This window comes from Dipodomys merriami, unplaced genomic scaffold (genome assembly GCF_024711535.1).
Source record: "Dipodomys merriami isolate MVZ:Mamm:240054 unplaced genomic scaffold, mDipMer1.0.p SCAF_63, whole genome shotgun sequence".
Lineage (NCBI taxonomy): Eukaryota > Metazoa > Chordata > Mammalia > Rodentia > Heteromyidae > Dipodomys > Dipodomys merriami.
The window spans coordinates 4,540,751-4,555,205 of NW_027206213.1; the positions used below are offsets into that span (position 1 = coordinate 4,540,751).

The 14,455-nt window shown below is 39.3% G+C and overlaps 1 protein-coding gene across 1 annotated transcript in view; it reads left to right on the forward strand.

The window, feature by feature from the left end:
• Rab1a (RAB1A, member RAS oncogene family) overlaps window positions 1-12,853 on the forward strand; it is a 31,598-nt gene extending 18,745 nt beyond the window's left edge. The window contains exons 3-6 of the mRNA XM_070004513.1: window positions 1,832-1,927; window positions 8,612-8,707; window positions 10,765-10,896; window positions 11,121-12,853. Of these exons, the coding sequence (XP_069860614.1) occupies window positions 1,832-1,927; window positions 8,612-8,707; window positions 10,765-10,896; window positions 11,121-11,318 (522 nt within the window). The 3' untranslated portion in view covers window positions 11,319-12,853. The remainder of the gene's footprint in view (window positions 1-1,831; window positions 1,928-8,611; window positions 8,708-10,764; window positions 10,897-11,120) is intronic.
• The last annotated feature ends 1,602 nt before the right edge of the window (window positions 12,854-14,455 follow it).

Below are 14,455 nucleotides of genomic sequence, written 5' to 3' on the forward strand. Positions count from 1 at the left end.
GTGGTGCTGAGGAATCGAACCCAGGGCCTCAGGCATGCAAGGCAAGCACTCTACCACTGAGCCACCTCCCCAGCCCCGGCACTCTACCACTTGAACCACACCTCTTACCTGGCAGAATGCTGATGAATTGGAAATAGTCTTTTGAGCTTTTCCACTTGGTCTCGCTTTGAACCATTATCCTCCTATCTCAGCTTTCTGAGTAGCTGGAATACAGGCGCGAGCCACTGGCACCAAGCCCAGGAAGTTATATTAAAATACGGATGCCAGTACCTCTGATTAGAGTTACTGTGAGCAGAGTGATAATCAAGAATATATTAATAAACTGAACATAGAGAGATGACTCTTCTAACTCTTCAACTAAGGAGTTGAAGTTGTTTGGGTGTTCAATAATGCAACAAATTGCAAAATATCTTCTTACCTAATAAGGGTGAACACTTTTGTCAAACTGCATTCATTGTTTCAAAACTCTGTGTGTGTGTGTGTGTGTGTGTGTGTGTGTGTGTGTGTGTGTGTAATTTGACTCAGAGATTCTAGATATACATAAATACAAACATATAAGGATTAAGTCAGCATAGTAACCTAGGCACTTGAAGACCTCCAATCACAAATTGTACAGTTTTTTAAATGATCTTTGTTTTAATCTCATGTATGTGTCATATTCTCCTTTCTCTTCACAAGAGTTTGTAACACAGGTCTCAAACATGTCATTTCCCTGATATATCTGATATGTGCTTCAATATACAGCCCCCCCTTTTTTAGTCAGTCGTGGGGCTTGAACTTTGGGCCTGGGCACTGTCCCTCAGCTCTTCAGCTCAAGGCTAGCACTCTATCACTTGAGCCATAGCACCACTTCTGGCTTTTTTCTGCTTATGTGGTACTGAGGAATCAAACCCAGAGTCTCATGCATGCAAGGCAAGCACTCTACCACTGAGCCACCTTCCCAGCCTTAAAAGTATGAATCTTAATTGCACTATATTCAAGTAACAAATCATAATGCAGTACAATGGACTTAACAAAACATCTGTAGGAAGAAGGCTTGAGGGCATGCATGGCTCAAGTGATAGAGTTGTGTAGCAAGTATGAGACCTAGGCGCACTTCCCAGTATTGCAAATAGAACAGAACAATATAATGTAAGCAGAGCAAAAAGAAATTTGTTGAAGAAGAGTGAATTGATCACTGCTTTGGATAGTTGTGAATAAGAATTGCAGTTAGAAAATTTAAGTTGGACATAGGGACCACGTTTGAAGTTATAGCGTGCAGGAGGCTGCAGCAAGCAGGAGGATTATTTGAGTCTAGGACTTTGAGATCAGTCTCATATATAAAAAATTCTGTAGCCTTTGAAAACTATAAAAGTTTCTAAATGATAATTTGTGAATTGATATGTATGAAAAGAATAGTGAGGGCTGGGAAGGTGGCTCAATGGTAGAGCGCTTGCCTTGCATGCATGAGGCCCTGAGTTCAATTCCTCAGCACCACATAAACAAAAATAAAAAAGCTGGAAGTGGCACTGTGGCTCAAGTGGTAGAGCGCTAGCCTTGAGCTGAAGAGCTGAGGGACAGTGCCCAGGCCCAGAGTTCAGGCCCCACGACCTGACAAAAAAAGAAAAGAAAAGAATAGTGATTGGATAAAACTGAAAGAAAGAAAAGTTGTTAACCAGTGCTTTGTAAGCAGAACATGAAGTCCTGAGTGTGACTATGTGATTTATTAACATCTTATAAACCTGTTTATAAACAGATTATAGGTAAAAGCAAAAATTCTAAATTTAAGTAAAAATTTTTAGTTGTATTCTTTTGAACATTAATTTTCTTCATTAACTTTTTTCCTCTTCAGGATGATACATATACAGAAAGCTACATCAGCACAATTGGTGTGGATTTCAAAATAAGAACTATAGAGTTAGATGGCAAAACAATCAAGCTTCAAATAGTAAGTAGTTTTTAGTTGGAAATTATTTTTGTAAATTTAGAATGTATTTTACATATATGTAATATGCTAACAGAATTGAATGTTGTTGTAAGAATCATGTATATATTGTAGAGGGATATCAGTTGCTTTAGCTAAAAAGAATTTTCTAGCTAATCTTTATTGTAATTAATTCCTTTCTCCTTCCCTTTTGTTATGTTGAGATTGTACCCAGATTGTCTTGAATGCTAAGCATCCATTTTACAGCTGAGCTATACTCCCAACTCTCCATTTAAATTTGTGTTTATAAAACAGTTCATTCTGGCCATGCCTGGTGGCCCATGCCTGTAATCCTAGCTACTCAGTAGGCTGAGATCTCAGGATCACAGTTCAAAGCCAGTCCTGGCAAGGAACATCCGTGACTTATCTCCAATAAACCACTCAGAAAGCCAGAAATGGTCCTGTGGCTCAAGTGATAGAGCGCTAGCCTTAAGCTGAAGAGCTGAGGGACAGTGCTCACCCAGGCCCAGAGTTCAAACCCCACGACCACAAAACCCAGTTCAGTGGAGGTCTAAGTTCAAGTTTACCTTGTGTTACAAATCAAAGTGCTAATGTGCATTTTGTTTGTCATTTACCCTGCTGAGAGCTATAGAAGATTAAATAAAACCTAGGAGAGGCTCTTTATACGTGGTTTAGTTGAAGGCAAGTATTTACTTAGTTGTGCTGTATGATTTTTTTTTTTTTTTTTTTTTTTTGGTGGGGGGAGGTAGGGCCGGTCGTGGGCCTGAACTCTGGGCCTGGGCGCTGTCCCTCAGCTCTTCAGCTCAAGCCTAGCGCTCTACCACTTGAGCCACAGGGCCACTTCTGGCTTTTTTTTTCCCTGCTTATGTGGTGCTGAGGAATCGAACCCAGGGCCTCATGCATGCAAAGCAAGCGTTCTACCACTGAGCCACCTTCCCAGCCCTGTGCTGTATGATTTTTTTGTTGTTTTTGTTTTCTGGTTCTGATGCCTGAACTCAGGGCCCAGATGCTATCTGTAAGCTTTTTTGCTCAAGGTTATCGCTCTACCACTTGAGCCACTACTCACAGCTCTACTTCTGGCTTTTGCTTTGGACTGTGATCCTTAGGTCTCAGACTCCTGAGTAGATAGGATTATAGGCATAACTATTGGCACTAGGCTCTTTTGTTTTTCTTTTTTTCTTTCTTTTTTTCTTTCAGATGATATGTTCCATCTCTAGGAAGAAGAATTTTGTTGGAAGTAAACTTAAGTTTTTTAATTTTTTTTTTTGGGGGGGGGTCCGGTCGTGGGGCCTGAACTCTGGGCCTGGGCGCTGTCCCTCAGCTCTTCAGCTCAAGGCTAGTACTCTACCACTTGAGCCACAGCACCACTTCTGGCTTTTTCTGCTTATGTGGTGCTGAGGAATTGAACCCAGGGCCTCAGGCATGTCAGGCAAGCACTGTACCACTGAGCCACCTTCCCAGCCTCAAACCTAAGTTTTTTAATGTGTTCATTTTACTCAGAAAATGGATACTGAGGAATCTTTATTCCCATATCCTGTATAGGGAGCCGCAAACGTTCTGTTAATTCTGTTACACTAAAATACATTCTTGCTAGAACTTCAAAATAAGGAGAGTGGATGAAGTTTAATGATTTGGATAAGTTACTGATAGATCCAAGTGATAGGCACTGTTGGGTTCCTCTGCCATGCTTGCCTTTCTCACCTTTCTTACATTCCCAATGCACAATTAAAGTAGGTTATTCAGGCACTCTGTAACCAACTTGAGTCACACCTTCAGTTCTGAATTGTTGAGTTATATATCTTTAACATGTGTCTAGATACTACCATTGTAGACTTACTTATGGTCTTTAAGAAAATAAGTATTTTTTATTTTTAATTTTTTATTACATGGGCAAGATAATGAGTACATTTCTTATCAAGCATTGTAGCCTCCTTTGTTTCCCCTTTCCATCCCTTCCCATCCTCCCCCCACCCCCAGAAAATAAGTATTTTTTAGAGTAGTCAATTTTATGAGGTAATACAGAAAATTAGAAACTTTTCTTTTTATGAAACTGTTAGGGCACTGAGGTGGAAAGGGTCCTGAATTCAGGATGAGGAGAGTTAGATTTATTTTCTTGGTTTTGATAGTTCTTTTTAAAAAAAATATAATTTTGTTATTATTAAAGTATACAGAGGGGTTACCAATTCACAAGTCAGATAATGAGTACAGTTCTTTTTGGATAATGTCAGCTCTTCTGGTATTTACTTTTTAAGAGAATCATGCAGTTTACTTACATTACCCTTTTCCTTGAGACTCAGCTCCTCTCTAAAATGAATGTGATGATATCTGAACTTAGTGCTTCATAACATAGCTGTGAGAGTTACTTTGCACAGTATGTACAACATTGTATGTGAGAGCTCTTTGTGAACTTTTGGGCAGTATATTGATACCAATGATGTCTAGTTGAATGAATGTTTTTGTTTTTGTTTTTGGTCCGGTCGTGGGGCCTGAATTGTGGGCCTGGGCGCTGTCCCTCAGCTCTTCAGCTCAAGGCTAGCACTCTACCACTTGAGCCACAGCACTACTTCCGGCTTTTTTCTTTTTGCTTGTGTGGTGCTGAGGAATCGAACCCAGGGCCTATTGCATGCAAGGCAAGCGTTCTACCACTGAGCCACCTTCTCAGCCCCTGAGTGAGTGTTTGATAGGTTATTGTTTTTGTTCCTTGAGCACAAAAGTTCAGGGACAGCATCCAGGCCCTGAGTTCAAGCTCCAGGAGTCTCTCAGCGTGCACGTGTGTGTGTGTGTGTGTGTGTGTGTGTGTGTGTGTGTGTGTGTGTGCGCGCGCGCGCGCGTGCGCGTGCGTACACCATACATACACAACAAAACTTTCAAGTTTGTTTGCTCCAGTTGCCATAACCAAATACCACTGGATGTATGTCTTGTACAACAGAAATTAAGTTTTCACAAAGAGACTGGAAGTTCAGTATCAAGGTGCTGCCAAAGATGAGTTTTATGCTGAGGTTTTTATTTATCTCTTGGCTTACTGTAGATGGCCACTGTTAGTTTTTTTCTTTTTTTTGTCTAGTATTTAAGGGAGGAAAGATTTATCATGAAGGGTGTGGTAGAGCCAACAGTTCACATCATGCTAGTTAGAAGTTAATTTTTTACGTTGAGCTGAAGCATTTTCTTTCTTTTTTTTTTTTTTTGGTCCGGTTGTAGGCCTGGACCTGGGTGCTGTCCCTCAGTTCTTCAGCTCAAGGCTAGCGCTCTGCCACTTGAGCCACAGCGCCACTTCTGGCTTTTTTTTCCTGCTTATGTGGTGCTGAGGAATCAAACCCAGGGCCTCAGGCATGTCAGGCAGGCACTCTACCACTGAGCCACCTTCCCAGCCCAGCAGTTTTCTCTTGACTTCTGATATTCTTCTGGTTTTTGGATCTGCTTGAATTGGGTTAATTCTTTCTGTTGCCCTTTGAATCAATTTTTATCAAACCTTTTCTGCATCTCTGAAGTTTGTTAGTTGCTTCTTTCTGGAAGCATGTTTTTAAAAACTTTTTGCAATTTGGTTATTTACTTTTTTTTTTTTTTTTTTGGGTCCGGTCATGGGGCCTGATCTCTGGGCCTGGGCGCTGTCCCTCAGCTCTTCAGCTCAAGGCTAGTGCTCTACCATTTGAGCCACAGCACCACTTCCGGCTTTTTTCTTTTTGCTTATGTGGTGCTGAGGAATCGAACTCAGGGCCTCAGGCATGTAAGGCAAGCGCTCTACCACTGAGCCACCTTCCCAGCCCCTATTTAAATATTTTTTGTAAAATGTTTCTAAAATATATAACACATGAGGTAAATATAAAATACAGCCCACAAGATAAATCCTCTCTTCATTTGGCTTTGAATTGCTTTCTTTTAAAAATTCTCTTTTGGACTTCAGGAATATGCTTCTCAGTGTTGACTGAAAGATAAAAAATCCAAAGTTTGCACTTGCTTTCTTAATAAATAGCCATATTACTTACTAGTTTGAGTCTTACGATTTTGGTTTGCTTGTTAATTTACAAAGGAAGGAGGTTTTACTTTGTACTTCTTTGATGTTTTTAATATTTAAATGAAAAGTTTACTTTTTAACCTTCTTACTCTGCATTCTTCTTAGCTGCATTTATCCCTCCCAAATATTTTAAGTCTTTCACAATCGTGTCTCTTTCAATTTATATTTTAATTATCTTTTCAAGCTTTCTTGTATCTTTATCAAAGTCTTTCTGTATCTTTATCAAAGTCTTTGATTTAGTATATACTAGGGCAACATAGAGTCTAGCCTCTTTCTGTGATGCGTTATTCATTCCTGAAACATTTGTAAAAATGCCCATATTACACCAAGCATCCAGATAGCCATAGCTATTAACCTCCCCACCTCCCCTCCCCTCGGTGTGTGTGTGTGTGTGTGTGTGTGTGTGTGTGTGTGTGTGTGTGTGTGTGTGTGTGTGTGTGTGTGTGTGTGTGTGTGTGTGTGTGTGTGTGTGTGTGTGTGTGTATGCGTGTGCGTGCATGTGACGGTCCTGGGGCTTGAACTCAGGACCAGGGTTCTTACCCTTAGATTTTTACTCAAGGATAGTTAGTGCTCTAGAGCTACAGCTCTACTTCTGTCCCTCCACCCCCTTTTAATTGAAGATTAGAATATCATGGACTTTCTGTCTGAACTGACTTTGAAGCTCAATCCTCAGATCTCAGCACCTCCTAAGTATCTATGAGGGGTAATTAGAAAATTATATATGAAGTGTAATACAGTTACAAAAGGAGGTATTAGTATTATTGGGATAGTGAGTCAGGAAAGTTTTTAGAATGGCAGAGACATCAGAAATTTTGCTCCTTAACTGCTATTTCTTACTATTGTTGGATACAAGTACATATTAATGTTTAGTCAAAACATTTTTTTCCTGGCTGGGAAGTTGGCTCAGTGGTAAAGCACTTGCCTTGCATGCCTGAGGCCCTGGGTTCGATTCCTCAGCACCACATAATGCAAAAAGAAAAAAGCCGGAAGTGGCGCTGTGGCTCAAGTGGTAGGGCACTAGCCTTGAGCTGAAGAGCTGAGGGACAGTGCTCAGGCCCAGAGTTCAGGCCCCACAACTGGACCAAAAAAAAAAACAAAAAAAACAAAAAAAACCATTTTTTTCCTTTTCTTTTGCTCTCTGTGTAAGGGGTCCTTTGGTAGGGAAGAGAAGCAAATTGGTTTTTCATTAAATAACTTTATAGTCCAGGGACATGCTAAGCATTTTATAACATTAGTTAAAAGGTGAAAAATATCTAGGATTTATAGTTGGAACCAAAAAATGAGTACATGGTTCCCTAGTGTTAAGCTCTGGAACAAGAAGCGTACATTTAAGACCTGTTGGAGACTCCGAGATCAAGTTACTCTAAGGATGTCATAAAAGACTTTGAGACTCCTTACTGATGATAGTCTTCTGAAATCTCAGGCAAAACCAGTCTTTGGACAAAACCAGAAATGAAACTTTGCTGATTTGTCTGGTTTTAAAAACGATGTAATGGTTAACCTTTTAGAGTATTTTTTCCACTTTTATTTTTTATTTTTGTTTTTTTGGTGTTGGTCGTGGGGCTTGAACTCTGGGCCTGGGCACTGTCCCTGAGCTCTTCAGCTTAAGCCTAGTGCTCTACCACTTGAGCCACAGTGCCACTTCTGGTTTTTTTCTTTTTGCTTATGTGGTGCTGAGGAATCGAACTCAGGGCCTCATGCATGCAAGGCAACCACTCTACCATTGAGCCACCTTCCCAGCCCTTTAGGGCTATTTTTTTTTTTTTTTTTTCCAGTCATGGGGCTTGAACTCTGGGCCTGGGCGCTGTCCCTCAGCTCTTCAGCTCAAGGCGAGCGCTCTACCACTTGAGCTACAGCGCCACTTCCGGTTTTCTGGTGGTTTATTGGAGATAGGAGTCTCGCGGTCTCTCCTGCCCAGGCTGGCTTTGAACCGAGATCCTCAGATCTCAGCCTCCTGAGTAGCTAGGATTACAGGTGTGAGCCACCAGCGCCCAGCTTTTTAGGGCTATTTTTGATAACAGATGCAATTAATGCTCGAACACCAAGGATCTTAATGGTGAAAAAGTAGGTTAAAGGTTTGACTCTAATTATTTGACCCTAATTTATTCTTTGTTCAGACACCTGGTATTGCTATCACACTGCTTGAGCAGTTGGGTCCAGAGATTTTAGAACCCCTCTTCTCCCCATTACTAAATTTTAAGATATTACGTGGGTATCCATCAATTTTAGGATGTGTCCATCCTTGACATGGTTATTTTTCTTTGTAAACACATTTCATTAGGTTCTTAAGGGTAATGTGTTTAAAGCACACAGTCTTTGAATCAAGCTATTCATTAACAGGCTGTTTGTCTCTTAATTCTAGACTGTTTTCCATGCCTCATTTCCCTTGCCTATCCTGTCTCATTTACACTCATGAGAGTAGCATGTTGCTGACATCTATAGGGAACATGAAAAGCATGACTTAGTTTCTCCTCTCAAAGAGCTCATAATTTTGATAGTATCACCAGCTAAATTTTTGGCATTATCTTCCCTGGACTTACTGGTATTTGACAGTTACTATGTAATTTAATAATGTGAACATTAAGAGTTAGTTTCTAATTCCAGTCCTATAGAAACTAGACTTTTCTTCCTCAACTCTGTATTTTAATGGAATTGTATGCTTTGTTTTCAAATAGTGGGACACAGCAGGCCAAGAAAGATTTCGAACAATCACTTCCAGCTATTACAGAGGAGCCCATGGCATCATCGTAGTGTATGATGTGACAGATCAGGTAAGTTCTTGTGCATTACAGTGATGAAGCCAGAAGTTACTCTGATAAATTTCAGGTTCTTTTATTTTTATATGAGCCACCACTATTACTTGGCAGAAAAAACATAAAAATTTAGTTTCCAGCTAGGCACCTGATGGTTTATACATGTAATCCTTGATACTTGGGGGGCTGAGATTGCAGTTTGAAGACAGCCTGGGCAGGAAAGTCCATGAGACTCTTTTTTTTTTTTAAATTTTGTTTTTGGGTCCGGTCGTGGGGCCTGAACTCTGGGCCTGGGTGCTGTCCTTCAGCTCTTCAGCTCAAGGCTAGCACTCTACCACTTGAGCCACAGCGCCACTTCCGGCTTTTTTCTTTTTGCTTATGTGGTGCTGAGGAATCGAACCCAGGGCCTCATGCATGCAAGGCAAGCACTCTACCACTGAGCCACCTTCCCAGCCCCAGTCCATGAGACTCTTACCTCTAGTTAACCACCAAAAAGCCAGAAGTGGCTCTGTGGCTCAAGTCCTAGCCTCAAGCAATAAAGTTCAGGGACAGTGCCCAGGCTGTTGAGTTCAAGCACCATGATGAGCAACAAAATTTTCCTTTCCTTTAGTAAATAGAAAATTTAGTAATTTTACATTTGTTTTCAAAGACATGGTTATCAATATCAACTAAATAAATAAGCAAAAAGAACAAATAGGAAATGTGGGTTTTCCTGTCCTTTTAAATATGAACAGGAATTTGTCTGGTAATTAGCATCTTCCTCTTGGAATTTCCAAAAGTGATATTAGAGGACTCTGCCAATGGAGAATATATGGTTTAGAAATAAAATTTGTACAGAATATTCTCTAGAAGAGTATTAGGAAGAGTAAGTGAAGATAAGCTATTGAGAAGAGGTAGGAAAATATATAGAGAATATAGGGTGGAAGAGAATGTGGGCCAAGGGTTTAAAACTGTTTTGTTGGTAAGAAATGTAACAGATTTCAGGCTTCACAGGTTTCAGACATTTAATAGACCTTTTTTAATTTTCAGAAAATTAAACGAAAAAATAGAATTTATTTTTCTTGTAGCAAATGTTAAATCTCATATATGAAATCAAAGCTAATTATGAAATACATTTAGATTCAAAATTAGAAGCATTGGGTGGGTGATTTATTACCCTTTTGTTGGGTGTGGGGCCTAAACTCTGGGCCTGGGCACTATCCTTCAGCTCTTCAGCTCGTGCTCTACCACTTGAGCGACAGCACCACTTCCAGCTTTTTCTGCTTATGTGGTCCTGAGGAATCGAACCCAGGGCCTCATGCATGCAAGGCAAGCACTCTACAACTGAGCCACCTTCCCAGCCCCCTGTGATTTTTAAAGCAGGGAATGATAGCTGGGCATAGTGTCATGTCTGTAGTGCTAGTTACTTGGGAGGCTGAATCAGGAAGACCTCTTCAGCCCAGTTTGATATGAGCCTGAGTAACATTCTCCTTCTCCCAATACAAGTTAACTTTCAGAAAATGTCAACCAATAACCATGAAATTAGATAAAAGAAAAATTCTCTCTTATGTAACTAGAAAAAAATAAATTTGACGTGTTCAATAATAACACTTAAGCTCTATTATTTATAAACCAAAATTCTACCAAGTTTTCTAGGTCTTAAAGTATATTTAAATTGCATATCTTAAAATCAAGACTCTTTTTTCTTTTTGGTGGCACTGGGGCTTGAAATCAGAGCTGGGTACTATCCTTTTGCTTTTTCATTCAAGGCTGACACTATCTCTTGAGTTACAGCTCCACTTCTGGCTTTTTGGTAGGTAGAGATAAGTCATACAGATGTCTGCCCTGGTTAGCTTTGATCCATGATTCTCCTATTGTAGCCTTCTTAATAGCTATGATTACAGGGGTAAGCCAGCCTCTGACTCTTTGGCATTAATATTAAGCTATTTTCCTCTGATATTACAAAATCAGTTTGTGCTGTAATTATTTCGTAGCTGAAGTTGCCTCACTCGCTCTTTGCTTCTGTTTATTACTTGATCCATAGAGCATTTGTGTCCAGAACTGTATTATTATTCTTAAAAATGTCTCCCTTTTAGGAGTCATTCAATAATGTCAAACAGTGGCTTCAAGAAATAGATCGTTATGCCAGTGAGAACGTCAACAAGTTGTTGGTAGGGAACAAGTGTGACCTGACCACTAAGAAAGTAGTAGACTACACAACAGCAAAGGTAGGTTGAAAGTCTGATTTTTCAGTCTGAATTTTGATTAGGGTATGGAGTCATACGATGGCCACAAACTGTCTTTTTAAAATATGTGTACTTGGAAAACTCTTAAAGTTTGTGTAGTGTCTGGATCCAGTGAATTTAGTCCTCCTTCATACCCATTTCAAATGGCAGAAATGGACTAAATGCAAATCATTTCCCAATATTCATTATTTTTACCATTCTCCTAGGAATTTGCTGATTCCCTTGGAATCCCATTTTTGGAAACCAGTGCTAAGAATGCAACGAATGTAGAACAGTCTTTCATGACGATGGCAGCAGAGATTAAAAAGCGAATGGGCCCTGGAGCAACAGCTGGCGGTGCAGAGAAGTCCAATGTTAAAATTCAGAGCACTCCAGTGAAGCAGTCAGGTGGAGGTTGCTGCTAAAATTTGCCTCCATCTTTTTCTCACAGCAATGAATTCACAATCTGAACCCAAGTGAAAAAACAAATTGCCTGAATTGTACTGTATGTAGCTGCACTACAACAGATTCTTACCGTCTCCACAAAGGTCAGAGATTGTAAATGGTCAATACTGACTTTTTTTTTATTCCCTTGACTCAAGACAGCTAACTTCATTTTCAGAACTGTTTTAAACCTTTGTGTGCTGGTTTATAAAATAATGTGTGTAATCCTTGTTGCTTTCCTGATACCAGACTGTTTCCCGTGGTTGGTTAGAATATATTTTGTTTCGATGTTTATATTGGCATGTTTAGATGTCAGGTTTAGTCTTCTGAAGATGAAGTTCAGCCATTTTGTATCAAACAGCACAACCAGTGTCTGTCACTTTCCATGCATAAAGTTTAGTGAGATGTTCTATGTAAGATCTGATTTGCTAGTTCTTCCTTGTAGAGTTATAAATGGAAAGATTACACTATCTGATTAATAGTTTCTTCATACTCTGCATATAATTTGTGGCTGCAGATATTGTAATTTGTTGCACACTATGTAACAAAACAACTGAAGATATGTTTAATAAATATTGTACTTATTGGAAGTATATCAAACTGTATGGTGATAAGTATTGTTTTAATTCTCATGGTTAAAGGGAAATAGAGCCTTGCATTATAATCAAAACAACTATTGTGTGCAACCAAGGCACTGTAGATGTACTGGATGCTGTGCTTTCTAGATAACAGACCTGATAAATAACCCAGGGGGAGCCTTCTGTGCTGTGTAAGGACTTAACCAATTATAGTGGTTCAAGGAGCCCAAGTTGTGTGAAAAACAAGTTTATGGTTACCATCTCTGATCCTCCATTGGCTTCGCTGACCAACATGTCTTTAATTCATCTGCAGTAGAGTTGGAGAGCAGCACACCCTTCCTAACGCAAATGAGCAGGTGAATGTGTGCTGATGTTTGTTCCATGCTCTGAGTCAGATGTCAACTATTTCATCTTTCACAGTTGTGTATAACTCATGTTGGGAGAGTTTAACCATTGAAGTAGAAAGCAGGAAACTTGATTACCCTAAAAATTAACTGAAAACATGATTGCTAGATGGGAATGATGAGAGAAATATATTTACTACAGTGAAATTTTTGCATGTGCAAAAATTCTGTTAAATAGGAACTTCAAATCTAGGGTCTTTATTTTTACTGTGGAAACAGGACATTTTGCCCACATTAGCATTTTAAGGAACAGAGATTAAGGTTTGTTTCCTTAGATATGTAGCAGCCAAAACATTCTTCAATGGGGGCTTAAGATGTGGCTGTTGGCAACACATCTTACTATGGGGTCTTTAGATTAAGTTAAAAAAAAAAAAAGCCAAAAATTACAAGTTTCTTTATTTTTCACGCAACAGGCAACTGAAATACATGGTACAAAAATAAGTGGTAAGATTATTGTAAAATGAAATGGACAGAATATTCAATTTAATTTTCCATCTATGAGAATTTCACAATAAAATCATAGTTTACTTTGTATTATAGACGTGCTTGTTGGATCTATTCATCCTTACATAAAGTAAGTGAAAAATTCCTAAAGATAACAGTTATTTGGGTGAATATCTTTAATGTTTTAAAAGGTTTTGCTATGGTTTTTGTCTTAATACAGTATAATGGAAGAAAGAGCTCAGAACTGTTTTCTAAAATATAGGTAAATGATACAAAAAAATATTAGACAGTGTGATACCATGGACTTTAGTTTTATACAGCAAGAGTTCAACTGGTCTGATCTGCTTTGCTTGATTCTTGCTTTGGTGAGTTACAAAGAAAATACATGAATTTAACATTAATGTATTTACAGGCATTTGGAAAATTCGTGTTCTTTGCTCCATGATAGTCTCAACCACAACTTAGTAACGTTTCACTGTTGGCTTTTTGGAAAAAATATATTCCAGGGGCTGGGAAGGTGGCTCAGTGGTAGAGCACTTGCCTTGCATGCCTGAGGCCCTGGGTTCGATTCCTCAGCACCACATAAGCAAAAAGCAAAAAGCCGGAAGTGGCGCTGTGGCTCGTGGTAGAGCGCTAGCTTTGAGCTGAAGAGCTGAGGGACAGCGCTCAGGCCCAGAGTTCAGGCCCCACGACCGGACCCAAAAAAAAAAAAAAAAAATATATATATATATATATATATATATATATATATATATATATATATATATATATATATATATATTCCAATTTCTAGCACAATTTCCAAGTACAAACATTCCAAGGCTACTTACTAGGGGCTTTTAAATTAACCTTTTCACTTGTCATGTTTTAAGTGGCTAACATAAAGTAACTTTCCTAATGAAGCATTTTCTAAGTGGCAAACTCTGGGAAATCCTTATAGAATGGTAACTGTAATATGGTGTGACCAGCAACATTCTGTGTTTTGGCCTTAGATAAAAATCCTCTTTAGCACATAGATTTGATGTTCCAGCCTATCTTGTACTGTTTTTTTGTCAACCATTTTTTGTTCCCATTTGTAAGTTTCTTTTTTTTTTTTTTTTTTTTTTTGAGTCCGGTCGTGGGGCCTGAACTCTGGGCCTGGGCGCTGTCCCTCAGCTCTTCAGCTCAAGGCTAGCGCTCTACCACTTGAGCCACAGCGCCACTTCCGGCTTTTTTCTTTTTGCTTATGTGGTGCTGAGGAATCGAACCCAGGGCCTCTGGCATGCAAGGCAAGCGCTCTACCACTGAGCCACCTTCCCAGCCCCCCCCATTTGTAAGTTTCAAAACTTTTATTACAGTACTATTACTATATTGTAAAAGCAATATTACAGTAGTATTATAGTACTATCACTATAGTTTACTAGTACTGTAAGTCTCTCATGGTTGGAGTAGAGGCCATGAATCCACAAGAACCCAGTCTTGAAACTGCCAACCTAGTCTATTTTTATCACCATGGATACGGAATTTTAAGGGATACTAACAAGCCTGGCTATGTATGCTCATGGAAATACAGCTGGCAACTATCTTCCTGGGTGGAAAAAAATTCAGTTGAGTCGGTACTCCTATATAGCATTCATAGCCAGGTTCAGAGTTAGCAACCTTTGTATTTCAAAGATGAACAAACCCAATAAAGTACCACTTTTTAAAGTTTTA